This window comes from Phalacrocorax aristotelis, chromosome 1 (genome assembly GCF_949628215.1).
Source record: "Phalacrocorax aristotelis chromosome 1, bGulAri2.1, whole genome shotgun sequence".
Taxonomy (NCBI): domain Eukaryota; kingdom Metazoa; phylum Chordata; class Aves; order Suliformes; family Phalacrocoracidae; genus Phalacrocorax; species Phalacrocorax aristotelis.
In genome coordinates this window covers 217,174,899-217,189,800 of record NC_134276.1, presented here as the reverse complement: position 1 = coordinate 217,189,800, position 14,902 = coordinate 217,174,899, and the positions used below count along the sequence as shown (strand labels likewise).

The following is a 14,902-nucleotide window of genomic DNA, read 5'->3' as shown; positions in this document are numbered from 1 at the left end:
CTTTGGCTCAGTGTTTTGTTGGTTGTTTTTTTCTTAATTCTGTACTTGCAAACAATGACAAGCCTGTCTCTCCGCTGTATTACTTACAGAAGCCCAGATTAGAATGAAGTCTGCAAAGTTTCTGTAACAAGCTAGCAGTGTTAAGCCTTACAGCACCAACAGATAATTAAAACCTCAGCGAGTTCAACAGCACTACTGCTTCCATTCAGAATTCTTTTTTTCCCAGGGGACTCTTCATTAAAAGTCAATATAAATATATCATAAACGTACAAACAAAAGCTAAATTTGTGCCTTCGTGCCTCAACTGGCAGACAAGACCTCACACTAGCGGAATTTCTTCAAGTGCCTCTAAGTGCAGGTTAACTCTTCACGTTGTGAAAAGATTGCACCTTGCTGCTCGAAAGAAAACCAGGCTCCACTTTTGAGCAACGAACGCCTATAACCTTTCCCCCCACACTAGGTGATAATTAGTGGTTTTTACAAGGACCACTTACTAGAGCGCAATGTCCTATGTAGCAGAACCATAACAATGCATACAAACATGGTGACACATCTAAAAACGACGCACAGAAAAACTTTTCCTATTAAGCCAAATAAGCAAAAGGCGATTTTAGTCACCGGCTTGAATAATTCCTGCCAGAAATCATCGCCACCTGACTACCTCATTTTAAGATTCACGTGCAAGGAGCTCGCTGAATCTCAAGCTCTGTCCTGAAAACGGCTGTCTGCACTCGAACCGAACACCCAGTCTCCGGCTTGACACGTCGGTACGGCGATTACAACCCTCGCCCTTCTCAAATTCAACAGGCTGTTTGCGACCAAGGGAGAAATCCGGCATCACGCTCTGCTGATAACTTCAGTGGCTCTTGATAGCAACCCAGTACCTAGCACTGGTAGGAGTGCTGCCTTAGGAGTCGCTGCTCAGACCCAATGTTTAACTTCAGATACCCAGCGTGATGGTAATACCCTACAGAAAATACCCGTTTAACCAATCAGAGATGCATTTACTCTCCTTTAAGAGATCTGGTTTATGTTATTTCTCTCCCAGCATCTGGTTTTCCTTCTGCATAATAAGATTGCCTAAGTTTGGGCTGTTTTAAAGCCAGGATTTTAAGAGGCTGGCGACTCAGACCGGAGCCCTCAAGCCCCAGAGCTGTCTGGAGCCGCCTTTTTTAGTTTTCTACCTCATCCCACCACTAATCTCTGCATTAAAACCCTGCCCAGGGCAGAGTGCCCGGTGCCTACCTGACTGCTGAACTTTTGCCTCCTATCGCAGCAGGAGGCATGCGAGCACCTACCGAGGATGCAATTATTCTGATCTACATAACAACAGTAACAATACTTAAAAAAAAAAACAAACCAAAACCCAAACCCCAACCAAACCCCTCAAAACCCCAACCAACACCCTTGGTTTTTTTTTTTTTTTTTTGCTTATACAGCAAACAAACGCCCTAATTAGGAAAAATCCTGTCAGTGGAAAGAGCGCATAGAGCAACGGGGTTTTTTTTAATGAAAATCCCACTGAGAGGAGGGGGGTCAGGTGAGGCGAGATGCTCGGCTTCGGCTCCCAGGTCCCATTTCTCCAGGAAAACCCCCCTCAGTGAGTTATAAAGTCGTTGATTCTTTTTTTAAAACTTTTTTTTTTCTTTAAATCGCTGCCTGCACCCCACTCCGGGGCCGGCTCTCAGCGGGCAGCGCAGCCGGCTCGCCGCCTCCCCTCAGGCGCGGATGGCGGGAAGGTGGGGCGCTCCCAAACCCACCACTTCCCCCCCCCCCCCCCCCCCCCCCAAAAAAAAACCCACCCTTTTATCCCGCTCCTCCTCACCTCCTGCTCCCTGAAGGACTGGTTCTGCGCGTCGATCACCCGGATAGTCCTTTTGATGGGCAGCAGCCCCCCGAGCTCGTCGTGAGCCACCATGGCCGCCGTCCGCGGCGACCCCCGCCTCAGCCCTCGCTCATCCCCGCTCTGCGCCCGCTGCCGCGCCGCGCCCCAACCTCACCGGCGGGGGCGGGGCTACCGGCACAACCACGCCCATTCACCAACAACCACGCCCACGTGCTGCTAGCCCCGCCCCAAGCCCAGAGCCAGGGTGCCCAGGGTTGGGGGGCGAGGAACTTCTGCGCCCCTTTCCCAGCGCTTATTTCCTCCTAAACTCCCCCCAAAATAGGACCTCTGAGAAGCTCTACGTGATGCAGGCACCCACTAAGGGTCGAGGGGACTGCTCCATCACAGCCCATGATGGAAAGTGATTTGAAAAGCACAGGGGGTTTTGCTGTTTGTGCTGAAAAGAGACAAAGCCAAACGCACATTTTAGTTTTTGGGGGATTTTCCCCCCTCTTTTTCTTTGCTGGGGCCCACTGCTGTCTACAGCCATCTCGCAAGTGTGGCAGTGGGACACGTTCCTCCTGACAGCAGCTCTCATTGCTGCCGCTGGAGCATAAATCATTTGCCACCGCGACTTGGTTTTTTTTTTTTTAGCAGCTTCAGCCCTCCTTGCTCAAAACAAAAAGAATTCTTGTCTAGACCTGTGCTTTTAAGTCTGCTCTCAGCTTTAAAGGTTGTGCTGGCACAGGTCTGTTAGCCAGGGGCTGGGCTGAGCCTCTCCCCCTCTTCTAACAGGGCAGCCTGTCCCAGCAGGCCTGGCTGTAGATGCAAAGGGTTTGTATTTTTTGTTTGTTTGTTCAAGTCATATTATTCCTGGCACCGCTACAAATCTCCAAAATAAAAGGTCTCTTGTGCTGGTAAAAATAAACCGAGTTTATTTGGCAATAGGAGGCCAGCTGCGTTACTGCCTACCTACGCTAACCAACTTTCTTCTCAGAGGAGATAAGTTTGGGGTGGCCGGGAGTAACTGCGGGGTCCCAGCCGGGCTGGTCCCCGGCTCCCACGTGGCCACTGTAGGACAGGCCAAGGGTTTGCCACAGCGTTTTTCAGAGGAATGGGCAGGAAGAAAGCCCTGCCATCCCCTCCTCTGGCTTATTATTCTTTTTTTCAGCTTTGCTTCTCTCCTACAGAGAGCTGCTCTCGGCAAATCTGCACCCGTTTAACCTCTGCGATGCGAGACCAGGGCATTTAGGATCATCCACCGCAGGATTCTCAGCAACACGGGATACGGTGAATTTCTGTACCCTTGTCGAAAGGACAGACTGTGACTCTTTCAGATATGGGTAATCGTTTTTAGGATTAGTGAAGTCAACCACTTTTAAGACAACAAAAGACCAAGGGGATGATGACTCCAGGGAGGAGCAGGCAAACCCTCCACTGAGTTTGATCATTTTTTTGGGAGAGTATCAAACATGCCCATTTCTCCTACAATCTAAGATCAAAAGTTTGTTAAACTTAGCCTAAAGATTCAGGAATGCTTCTCAACCCCAACAGCGCATCTCTCTTCACTGAGGTGCAGACAGGCCAGTCAACTAAAAATAGGGGATGAACAACCAGGACCCGAGAGGGAAGGCGTGAAGCAGAGTCATGCACACAAAGGTGGCACTTAAACGCTTCTTGTTAAGACCAGAATGTGATGTCCTGTGTCCTGAAGGACTTCATGCCATATGAAGTGTTTTCTGTGACGTGTTAAACAGTCCTTCTCCTTCCCGAGCCCTCGGGGAAGGGACCTGCTGCTGTACACCGGGCAAGCACGTGAGTCACCGGCGGGGAGATCCTTGACTTTCTGCGTGTGACACCTTGTGAGGCTAATTAATTTGTGGTGATGCAAGCCCCGGCTGATGCAGCCTGCTGCTGTCATGTCATGGAAACATAAAGCTCTGGCCTAATGCAACGGGGTTCACCGTATGCCTCCTGGCATGACACGTGCAAAGGGTTACGCGCCCTGGACAACTGCCCTTGGTTCAAAGCAAGGGGTGGGTAAGGCCTTATAGGAACAGAAAAACTTAAGCAGTTCCCAGCTGTCCCTGTAGCAGACGGGATGATTTCCATATGCTCGCTATATCTGTATAGATCAAGCACCATTTCGAGGCAAAATCCACCCTGAGCAGTCGAGACACGCACTGTGCAATGGGTACTCGCTGACCAACATGCAACGCGGGGAAGGCAATAAATCTGGAGAAGCCTGAAGGCAGCAGAGGTAAAATAACCATTCCCCAGGCCCACGGCATCCCCTCTACAGCAATAGCATCAGCACGGTCTCAGAGCGTGCTACGATACCTGCGCATTACTCGCCTGCCTCTGCTCTACTTACAACACATGCAAGAGGCAGCGTGAATATGACCTTTCAGGTAGTAAAGTTCATTGTAGTGCAAACGCCGCTCCAGTGGGTGACCCGTCCCAAGCAAGGCTGTGGTACTTGGGAACACTCTGATGGAGCCCAAAACAAATGGAAAAAGAAGAGAGAGTTGTTCCTCATGCTGCAGAAGCAACAAAGCCAGCCCGGTACACCCCGCACCATAAATCCCAACTTCTCTCTATCTCAGGGCATGTTCTTCTACCCAACACCATCTCCCTCTGTCTTCCCAGTGCCCCCTTACATGTCTGCCCCAGCCCCAACCTCCTCCCTGCCCCTCCAGCCCACTGGCCAGGGATCAGCCCACGCCAGGGTGGCTCTGAAGCCATGAGAATGCAGCTGGGCTGGTCGCTGCGCCGAGCCATGGATAACAGACCAGTTCTTCCTGCTGTCCTGCTAGTGGGTATTAATAACATTCCTCCCCTGCACTCCAGTGGGGATTTTCACTTCTAGGAGCAAAATACCTCGGTGACTCCTATCCTACTATCAAATTAGGAAGCCTGGAAGTGTTCAAGTGACAGAGGAGTCAACCAGCCCTCATTGTTTTACTCTTATTTTTAGCTTGGGTTTTCATTTCCACAGAGAAGGGAGGACTGCTGTTACACAGAGCTGTTTGCCTGAAGTCCTGGGTGGCCTCATACCTGTGCCATTCCTCGCTCCTGCGAGTGATTCTGGGTAGGGCTACTACTAAATAAAAATGCTCTCCAGGGTATTGACATACCATTTTGTTATTTCAGCCCCAAAGCATCATCAAATTAGTTTTAGATTAACGAATGATGAATTCCTATGAAAACATGCATGCAAATTCCAGTGTACAATTCCAGACTGATGTAAGTTTTCACAGTTAAAAATACTCCATCGTTTAAGCGACACATAGCATCTGGCTAGTGCCAGGGGTTGCCAAGCGTGGCATGCAGGAATGCTGCCCCAACAGCTGAATATGTCCTCCAGCACCTGTGTCCAGGGTGGCCGGCGCTCCCAACCTGATCCTGTCTCTTCTCTTGGCAGTACTCAAGCAAATCATGTGCGAGAATGACAGGCAGACACCGTTAATGTAAAACCCTAGCAGGCCTGGATTGTGGTTTTTAGCCCACCTTCAGTGGAAGAGAATCATTTCAGCACCCTCAATATCCTCATAGTTCAGGTCTGGCCAGGTTACACAGCCCCAGCCACCAGCCAGGACAATTCAGGGTTGCTTTATTTTGTACCTAACCCTGCAAGAAGGATGTTTGCTGCTGCAGACTTGAGCCAGTGACAAAAGATCTCTGTTCTGACACTGGCTGGGGAGGAGAAGAATTGAGCTGGTGCATTAAGAGAGTCTGGAGGCAGGGGGGTATTCCTCAGTGGGCAGTTTTCCCAGTTTTCACAGGTCCTGGATGCCTCTAATGTGCCTGACATCTGGATTCAGTTTCTTCAAAGAAAGAACCTGTGACATTTTAATCCCTTTGGCGGCTTGAAGTCTCGGGGAAAACGAAAGCATCTATTACATTCATAGCATATTCATTTTCATTGTTGTGTGTGTATGTTTTGAAATCCTATTTACTAGGAACTGAAATCCACATAAAAACTCACTTTACGGCTATTCTTAATGTGCTATATATAGCGTAACGTGCCGAACACTTGAGGACTGGAATAAATAAGATCTCCACAGGCAATCATCTTCTCCCATACATGTTCACACGCCCAGGGCAATCAGAGCCCCTCTGCCATACACAAAGTTGTTTACTGTCCATGAGCTGTGTTTAACATTCCACTCCCAGATATTTATATTCAGAGCCAAATTCAGAGCAGTATTGTGGAAAATGAGCAAAAGTAGGCTATGACCCATCAAGAGACTATTGGGTCTTCTGAAAAGTTTACAAGCCTTTCTGGAATCCAGCATTTATTTTGGATGGAGGGATGTCACTATAATTAGCTGCCATTCAACGCCATCATACAGTTACAAATACAAAAAAAACCCAAGCCACGGTGCTGATGCATTTTTACTGAAATACAACCTATGTCGTTCTGCAGACCTCTGTAGAAAACAAGTTGCCTCAACATTCCCAGAAGTGAACATTTGTGCGCTCAGGCCAGAAAAGCAATTTCCATCTTATGAATATGAATGCAACACCAGAAAACACAGAGCGTCCAATCTCGTGATATTATTAAACACAACATCTACTCTAACAACCGAGTAATGGAGCGAGAAGCTAGGGTTGACTTCAGCTCCCGGCCTGCTCACATGCCAAATGTTGTTTTTCAGAGTTGCACGGTGTAGCCAATGCCAGAGATGTTCGTTTTGATCAAAGTCTATTTCCAAATACAAATTTGTAACTTATGCATGGGCACGTTCTTGCATGAATCAGACATGCCAATAAAATTCCCATAAAAGTCCTCTAGAGCGGTTGTATCTTTGGGAGGGGGAAAAGAAGAGGGAAAGACTGTTTTTGTTGTTTTGTTTTTTAAACTTTGCTTGTATATATTCTAAAGGAAGGAGTTACAGCTGCAGTTTCTTGCATTATTTAGTGGTGATCTTCAGGCTGTTATCCCTGCCTGAAGCCAAGCTGCCTGTAGGGACTCCGACCATTCAACAACACTCATTGATGGTTTCAGGTGATCTGAACCAGCAAGAATGCAGACACACAAGGATTCTCTCTCCCCCTGCTCTTTTCTTCCCAAGTAATTTTTCACATTAAAAAAAAAATAAATCAGGGCCTTCCCTAGAGAGATAGTGACTGTCAGCATTATCGTCACAGTCTCTCTCTGCTGCCAACACTACTACGAGTCTAGGGCTTGTTTGGGCTGAACTCCTACTAGGCTGAGTAATATTCACAGAATTGGTCCCAAAAAGGTGAGTAAGGCTTCGAGAAGGGCACAGCATGGTGGTTCATAAAAAGGGTCCTCACTAAGACTTCACTTCCTCTCTGAAATCAGTCTTCCTAAAGCCTTACAAGGACATCCCAAAACCAACACAAAACACCATTCAGATAAGATGTGATTCCTACACATTACTCAGCCTGGCTTAACTTTGCCTCTGGTAAAATACACCATTGCATCCGTCTGTACTGAGAAGTATTTATCTAGTTGCTAACAAACATCAAGATACACACATACCTCTTCAAAAAACACAGTACTGCTTCCTTCCATGAATCATTCAACACCTTACATAACTGCGGCAGTAATAAGGAACCATTTCATATGTAAGCACTTAACAAAAAGTTGGTCATAAACCTACCTGAAATACAAAAATAACTCTTAGTTTTAGAGCATAAAGATCTGCTTTATAAAGAAATTCCTGTCCTCAATCTCTCATTTCTGTCCCTGTACTGCAATTCCCTCAGCCTTGTCTTATCCAGACAATTGTCAACAGCCCACGGTGTGGTACGGCTCCAGATGTGATCCAGGAGAAAATACCTTCTTTCTCTGAAAAGGAAAGCGTTTTGGCACAGAAGGGGTGGCTCAGTGCTGAAGGAAGTGGATGCTGTAACTGTGGTCTCAGGCTGTAACTTCCCACTCAGATTTTGGTAATGTTTGGAGGGGTTTAGGCTGTATGTCAAATTAGAAACTTAACAGACCTAACAGATCTGGTTCACTTTTGTGTAGGACTCTGGGCAGCAAGGAGGAAGTTAACAGGCCAAAATAAACACGAATAGCCAGGGCATTGCACTCCATCTGGGCTGGCCTGATCTCCCCCGCCATTTTGCATACCATCTTCCTGGTACGCAGAACAATGGTCTAGAATACATGAGGTTTAAATGTCATTAAAGGACTACTCAGCCTTTTCAGAGAGACAGGTACATATCCAAACTAAATAATCCCTTCTCCCTACCTTTATTTTAAAAACATACATTGGGTAGGGTGCCAAGCCTGGGGTACTAGGATGCAACTCCCTGCTCCAAAGCCACCCTTCAGTGGGATCACCATCGACATGGTAGTTTTGTCAGCACAATTATGTCGAGTAGGAGTGAGACTGGAGTATGCTGGCAGAACTTCTCTGTTATTACAAGTATGGTGATAAAACAGCAGCTTGTCAGCTGAACTCTATTTGCTGGGGGAGATAGTGGAGCTGTAATAACAGTTATGCTGTGGAATTAGACACTTTACAGAGACAAACTCTGAAAAATCTGTTCCCGTCTGTAAGATGGGAACAAACAATATATGGTCTGACCTACATGTAACATTCTTAAATTATCTTGACCTTCTCTCGTGACCTTATTTCATTGGTGAAATAGATATATCCATGTCTGATGGAGTCAAATTTTAGGCTATTAGTTCATCCTCGTCGAATCTATACAGAGCAAAGTATAATCTGCACTACAGCATAAGTGCTCAATGAGGCTTAGAAGTCCTGCTGATGTGTTTTGAAAATCTGACTATAAATAGCTGACTGTGGTGCTTTGGAAATTTATAACAACCCTGAGAGTTGGTATCAAAAAGCCTGAAAATTACAATTCAAACAGTACCGTTAGTGTATTTTAACAAGAATACTGGAGTGTATTTGGTTGGTGTGCTTCACCCTCAAGCCTCCAGGAGAGCCTGATCCTTGCAAAAGAACAAGTTAAAAAGTCAGGTTGAACAAAAGCTGCAGTCTGAACTTTGACTGCACTAGCCCAGGGATTTCCCTTTTTCCTTAGAAGATTTCTGTTAAAACTCTTAAAAGGCAAGTACACAAATTACTGTTGATATTTTAGTTTCACCCTGAAGCAATTGCTTTGTGGGAGAAACCTTAATTCATGCAATTTTGTCCAACACATAAAAAGGTAGTCCAATTAAAAAGAAAAGAGAAAGAAAATCCTCTTCCCCGAGGGCAGATTTCCTAGCCCTAACACTCCCATCTGCATCAGAAAACCAGAAAGACCTCAGAAACAAAACAAGCCCAAAACACAGTCAGTTCAGAGGCATCAGCCCTCTGCAGATAATCTTTTTTGCTCTTTTCCCTCCCCTACTGGGAAATTACAGGGGTGGTCTTATCTGGAACAGGAGATCTAGTGTAGAGAGGTCAAAGCCCAGAGTTAGCCTGCTGGACAGGACAATCAGTCAGGGAAAGCATCCAGCAGTAGCCAGGTTAAGTGAGGCTAATAAATAATGCACAAATGCAAAGTGAACGACAACAGAGGATGCACTGATCATTAGGTCAAACAGGAAATTCCCCACTAACAAATTACTTTTAATCCCAGTCTAATAAACCATAAAACCCACTTAGTTAATGCTCAACTCGACCTTCCTAGTAAAAACCCTATTTCTCTGAAGAAGGGGAACAAAGAGAAGTGTCTGACAGCGAGATCTTCAGGGCAGGTGGACAGTGGGAAGTAGTTTCTCTTCAGAAAACCAAGCTTGGATAGTCCTTAGAAAAAGATGCAGCTCTGCACCTCCCCACCCACATTTTCATAAGACAATTTAATCCATAGCTTTAAGAACAATTTACCACCCAGCCAGTCCAGCTTGTTTACAATGCAACGAAGTGCACTGAAGTCAAACAAAAGCAACATTTGAAGAGGCTTTGCACAGTTTTGCTTCCTGGCACTTGAAAATGCTTATGTTCTTGCTAAGTAGGGGCTACACGCATTTATTTCACACAACATTAAAACTGTGGCAGAATTAGGATTCAGATGATTAAAACAGGAGATCACAAAGAGTGTTATGGATATCCCTAGCAGGTCTCAGCCCACCCCAGAGGTGTATGCAAGAGCAAACACAGCTGTACGCATCTCTAAACTGTTGATGGTGAAATGCAAACAGAGAAAGTATGTTATTCCCTGGTAGAAGCCGCTACAGCCGACAAAGTAGATGATTGCACAATATTGTAGAGGGACATGTTTTGATTACCTTGAAGTCAAGGCTGCAAAGACTGACTACATCATCATCTTTCTCTCGGCGCTTCCTCTTCTGTAAGAAATGAAACAGAGTTATCGCTGTGCACTCGGTTTGCGTTCAGAAAGACAACTGCTTTTTATAAAGCAGACTAGAGACATTTTCTTTCTTTACACCCCTAAATAACTGTAATAACTCAAAAACCTAAAGACTGAAGACTAATGCAAAGCATGTTTATGATGTTTCATGAGGCTTGTCACCTGACCAATACCTATAAATTACATGCTTGTTAGCTTGTTTCTCTGTACTCCCATAACCATGGTTGTGAGTGAAGTCTTGAGTAGGAAACCTCAGCAGCAGGACAGAATGCAGCGGTTACCATTGTGAAACGATTTGAGATTCATTTAATTAAATGAAACATTTTTTGTGGTTTCTGAGGTCAGCAATCCAGCAATAAAGTTGGGCTTTTTGAAAGAGTTAGGTACTAGAAGGGTCAGACTTGGTAATCATTAAGGTCTGAGGTCTCTTGGGGACACCAGAAGACACCATGCCTAACTCTCATGACGTTTGCTCACCCGCACGGCTGGGCTCGGGCAGGGGTCTGTGAGCGAGGGGATCTACAGATTTCACCCTGGGGACAGCACCAGCATAAAGCAGTTTTGCACTAGGCCGGTTGTTCCTGCTCCTCAGTTACCCTCTAATACCCAAATATATTTTATTCAGGAGATTCTTATTGTGTATCAGGGATTTGTTTTAGCGTGGTTCCCTAAACAGCTGAATGCGTGTGTATGTGAGGGCATTTCCATCACCTGTTTAATTCATTACTTTGGACATGGCCGGCAGGCAGCTGTGGCTGAAGCATCCCTGTTAGGAATGCAGTGGGCTAAAAGAATAAGCTTTTTTTGTGGGAGAAAGATGAGGCTTTCGGCTAGGGAGCTCTCAACTGTTTTCCTTTCCGAAGTGCACAAACCGGTAGAACAACGATCAAAGACATCTGCACCGAGCTTCCTGATACCTCCCACTATTTCTGTACTATCTGGGCTTCTACATTATTTTTTTATTACCCAGATAATGGAAAATTAATTGTGGACTCATCCTGTTAGGCTGTGGCAGCATGCAAATCACCTGGTCTGGAAAAAAACATGGGTCATGAGCATAAATTATTTGGTCACCCATGAAACAAGTAGCTGATTTTCATCCTGTGTTTGACCCTTGTCCTTCAACATTTCAGAATGAGTCAAGTTCATATCTTCCATTTTGTTAAGCACAAAGGGAAAAGAAATTGTTTTGTATTTTTATATGGGTCTACACGTTGTTTATCAGTTTAACAGACTAGACACTGAACTAGACGTTGAGACAGGTGAAATAGGGAACACACCCTCTCTGGAGCTGCAGAGGGAACTACTACCACAAGTCCACCCTGAACTTCAGCACATTTTAGTTTTGTGCTCTACCAGTCCAGCAGCTTGACCTGTCAGGAGCAAATATGTAATTCCAGTTTTCTTATAATTTAATAATATATTCAAATAACTTAAAAGTTTCTGCTTTAATAGAGGTTCGTCATCACTCTAAGTGTATTTAAAAAAGTTTGAATACAAGTATTCATTCAAATTATTTTTAAATGCTGACCAGCCTAGTTCTCATGGTTCCTTTGAAAATGATGCTGCTGAGGGGATGTTCAGCTCCCCTGGGGGGTTCTCAGAAACCTGTTCTCTTGTTTGCTAGTCCTTTCGTACTATGTGTTTTTAGGCTCCAATGCGTCTTCTCGCTTGTCCACGCTATGCTGACTCTACCATTTAACTATTAAATACACACACGTAATGGTGAGATATTACAGAATTGCACTACTAGTTTCTTATATTTTGGGTTCTGGTGCTGTGTTTTTTTCCTCGGCTATTCAAACTAGCGATAGAAGTGGACTCAAGTACAAAGTTCCCCAATGGTTTCACTTTTTCTGTTTGTATTTTTTTTGTTGTTCTCTGTAGTTGCAAAGATAAGATACTGACTGCCACGTGAGTGGGTCCCTTCATTGATAGACCTGCTGACTACAGAGGAAAAAATTCTCACATTAGACGTTATGTCTTACCATATTTGTAACATTGACACTGAATTAATGTCTCAGCACACTCCATACTTTTTGAACAGACCTTTGGCAGGCTTGAGAACACATGCAAATGCAGACATTTGTTTTTTTTAGGTTTAGTAAAATATTCAGGGTTGGTTATTTATCAAACCCTGCAATAAGACTGCTATAACCACACCTTTTTGGTCTGCAGATTATTTTTCCCATATGTAAGTCAAGGATATTAGCATCTATTTAACAGAAGAAAACTTGCAATAAAGACAAAGACACCACGCCTTTTTAGTCTGAATATTATTCGTTCCTTATGTAGTCAAGTATATTAACGTCTTTAACATACAGCTCCAGACCAAAGCCCAGACACGAAAGGAAGGCCAAAGTTTTGTTTTTAAACTGGCTAGACTTATGCAATAAGTATTGCATTGGCTGGACCCCATTTCCTTTGCCCAATATAGTTTCATACAAAAACTTAGACATTTCACTACAGAGCCAGCTGTATCATTCCTGCGTGGTGCCAGAACAGAAACAGACTCCAAGAAAATGGCCTCTTCAGACTGCTCAAATCTGGGCATTTAAAGCTACACGATAGAAAAGCAACTGCTATGGTACTGTTTTCTCACATTTTTGAGACTGTCACCGTCAGAGATCTGATATCCTAACCTTCTCACGAAACTCAAGTCATGTGGAAAAAGTTACTTCTACGAAAGTTATTAAACTGTAAAAACCGTGAGACCCGATTTAGTCTCTCAAAGAGGTATTGTAAAGGAGAGGCATTAAAAAAATGCTAATCAGGAGGAGAAATCTAAATATTTTGTTACTTTATTTTAGAAAGGCCTCAACAATACCATGAGCATGAATGTTAATTACATTTTAAGGATTCTGATTAAAGCTCCAGGAACACTGTTTAAGAAAGTACTGCTTTTTGATTTAAAAACAATTCTAGTGTTCCTCTCTCCTACTGAGGGCTTTTGCCTTAAACCAGGATATTTTGTTCTTTAGGGATCAGTCTGGTTTTTGCTCCTTATTGCCCACCTGAAGTCATAAAACACCAATAAGGTTTCAGGTGAGGAATGCACATCAGGGCCGTTAAGTCAACAAAGATCAAGTGCCTGTTTCTCATAAATGAATCCTCCTTAATGAAAAGGAAGAAAGGGAAACAGACCATGAGTAACCTTGCTTCCAGCCAGAAGCCATCCAGAGAATGTTTTAACCCAAACTGTATTAGTCTTGTCTTAGAATTGTGCAGAACATGCATTAGTCCTCTTTAAATGTACCCCACCTCTGCAGGCATGAAAAGGACGCTTGGCTGAGCTACGCGCTTCCCCTGAGACTCAGGCCAGATACATCTTACAGACTTTTGTCCAAGCAGCTGCACAAACCATGGCATGAACGGATGCTATTTGTGACCAGCGTATAAGTACTTGGTGGTCAATGGGAAGAAAACTCTGTGTGTGACACACTCCAGTGCATGAGAAGCATGACACTAAAAGTAGAGTTCTTGCTGGCCTACAGGCTGCTGCCAAAATACAGGGTGCTGGTCAACGTATGCCAGTGCAATTACACTCACAAAGCCTCTAAGCAGAGACCCGGTCTCCAGCCATGCAGTACCGGTATGTCTGCTGGGTAACCGAACTGCACAGCTATGTGCTTCTCCATTATACTTTCCCTCTCGTATTTAATTCTCTTCCAGTGTTAGGTGTATTAATCCAAGATTAACCTCTAGCTAGTCACAGGAAAGCTTGGATTTCCAGAAAAGGGCTGGAGTTCAGAGCTACCCACCATCTATAGCTGGGAAATGAAGCTATGAGGGCTTGAAGGGAGAAGTGGCGGTGGACCAGGTTGATGAGGGACATGATGGAGGAACACAGTTAAGCAATTAAGTCCTTCAAAAACATTTTCTTTGGCTTTTGCAGTCTGTGTCACAACATACAATACATTCTAACTGTAATTTAGGGTTGATCTGAATATGCATATAGCCAAATAAAGGCAGATTAAAAAATACGCAAAGAACAGGAATAACTTGAAACTCAATCAAAATGCTTTTAATTTGTGATGTTAGAGCACAATATTTTCCAATTTGAAAGAATATAATTTCTAGGGCTTTGTAATATTCAGAAATATATGTTTAATGTAGCTGTAGTCACCAGATGAAAGTTTCTAAAATGAAGCAAAAGAAAAATCTACAAGAGCTTATGGTTTTGTTTAATCCGCTCCCACACTGGACTGGTGTTTGTGCAGCCTCAAAATTGCACGTGGCTGCCTGTCTAAATACACACTTTCACAAGAAGCTCCATCTGATTTTAGATGGGATTTCTTTCATAAAAGGTAGTCCTGTCCCTTCCCCCACCTCCAGACTTGTTCTGACACCCTCCCTCATGCCGACACAGTCATTCATACAGCTTGTGCAGTCAGCTGGAATGGCTCATCCAAAACTCTTCCTTGTCTTTTTGGTACGGCAAGTTTTTCAGCCAGATCAGTTTGCTGTCTGAGGATGGGATCACCGCTTCCAGGGGCAGCGGGGGGCAAATCAGCTTGGGCAGCTCATGAAAATGAACTTTACGATGGGACAAGATCTGCGCACCTACATCAGCTGACTAATTGCCCTGCAGTTCTCTGTGCATGAAGAGGGACAGACTTCATAAAGCAACAATTCAGAACAGAAACCCAGCGCAGGCCCTCTGAACCACTCTCCAGCGTGGTTCGTCTTTCTCAACCAGCTCTAGAGGCTGGATATGAACCATTTCCATAGTAAGGGATCCATGTTATAGGACAGGGAGCGGAGAGTACA

At 44.6% G+C, this 14,902-nt stretch overlaps 1 protein-coding gene across 4 annotated transcripts in view; it reads right to left on the bottom strand.

Annotated features, from left to right (window-relative positions):
* Positions 1–14,902, bottom strand: part of NET1 (neuroepithelial cell transforming 1) — a 55,720-nt gene that overhangs the window by 10,112 nt on the left and 30,706 nt on the right. For 2 of the 4 annotated variants that reach the window (XM_075081712.1, XM_075081713.1), the window contains exon 3: positions 10,050–10,109. In XM_075081712.1, the coding sequence (XP_074937813.1) occupies positions 10,050–10,109 (60 nt within the window). Of the gene's footprint in view, positions 1–1,825; positions 2,031–10,049; positions 10,110–14,902 lie in introns of those variants that run through there. The other 2 variants (XM_075081715.1, XM_075081716.1) reach the window with 2 other exon arrangements.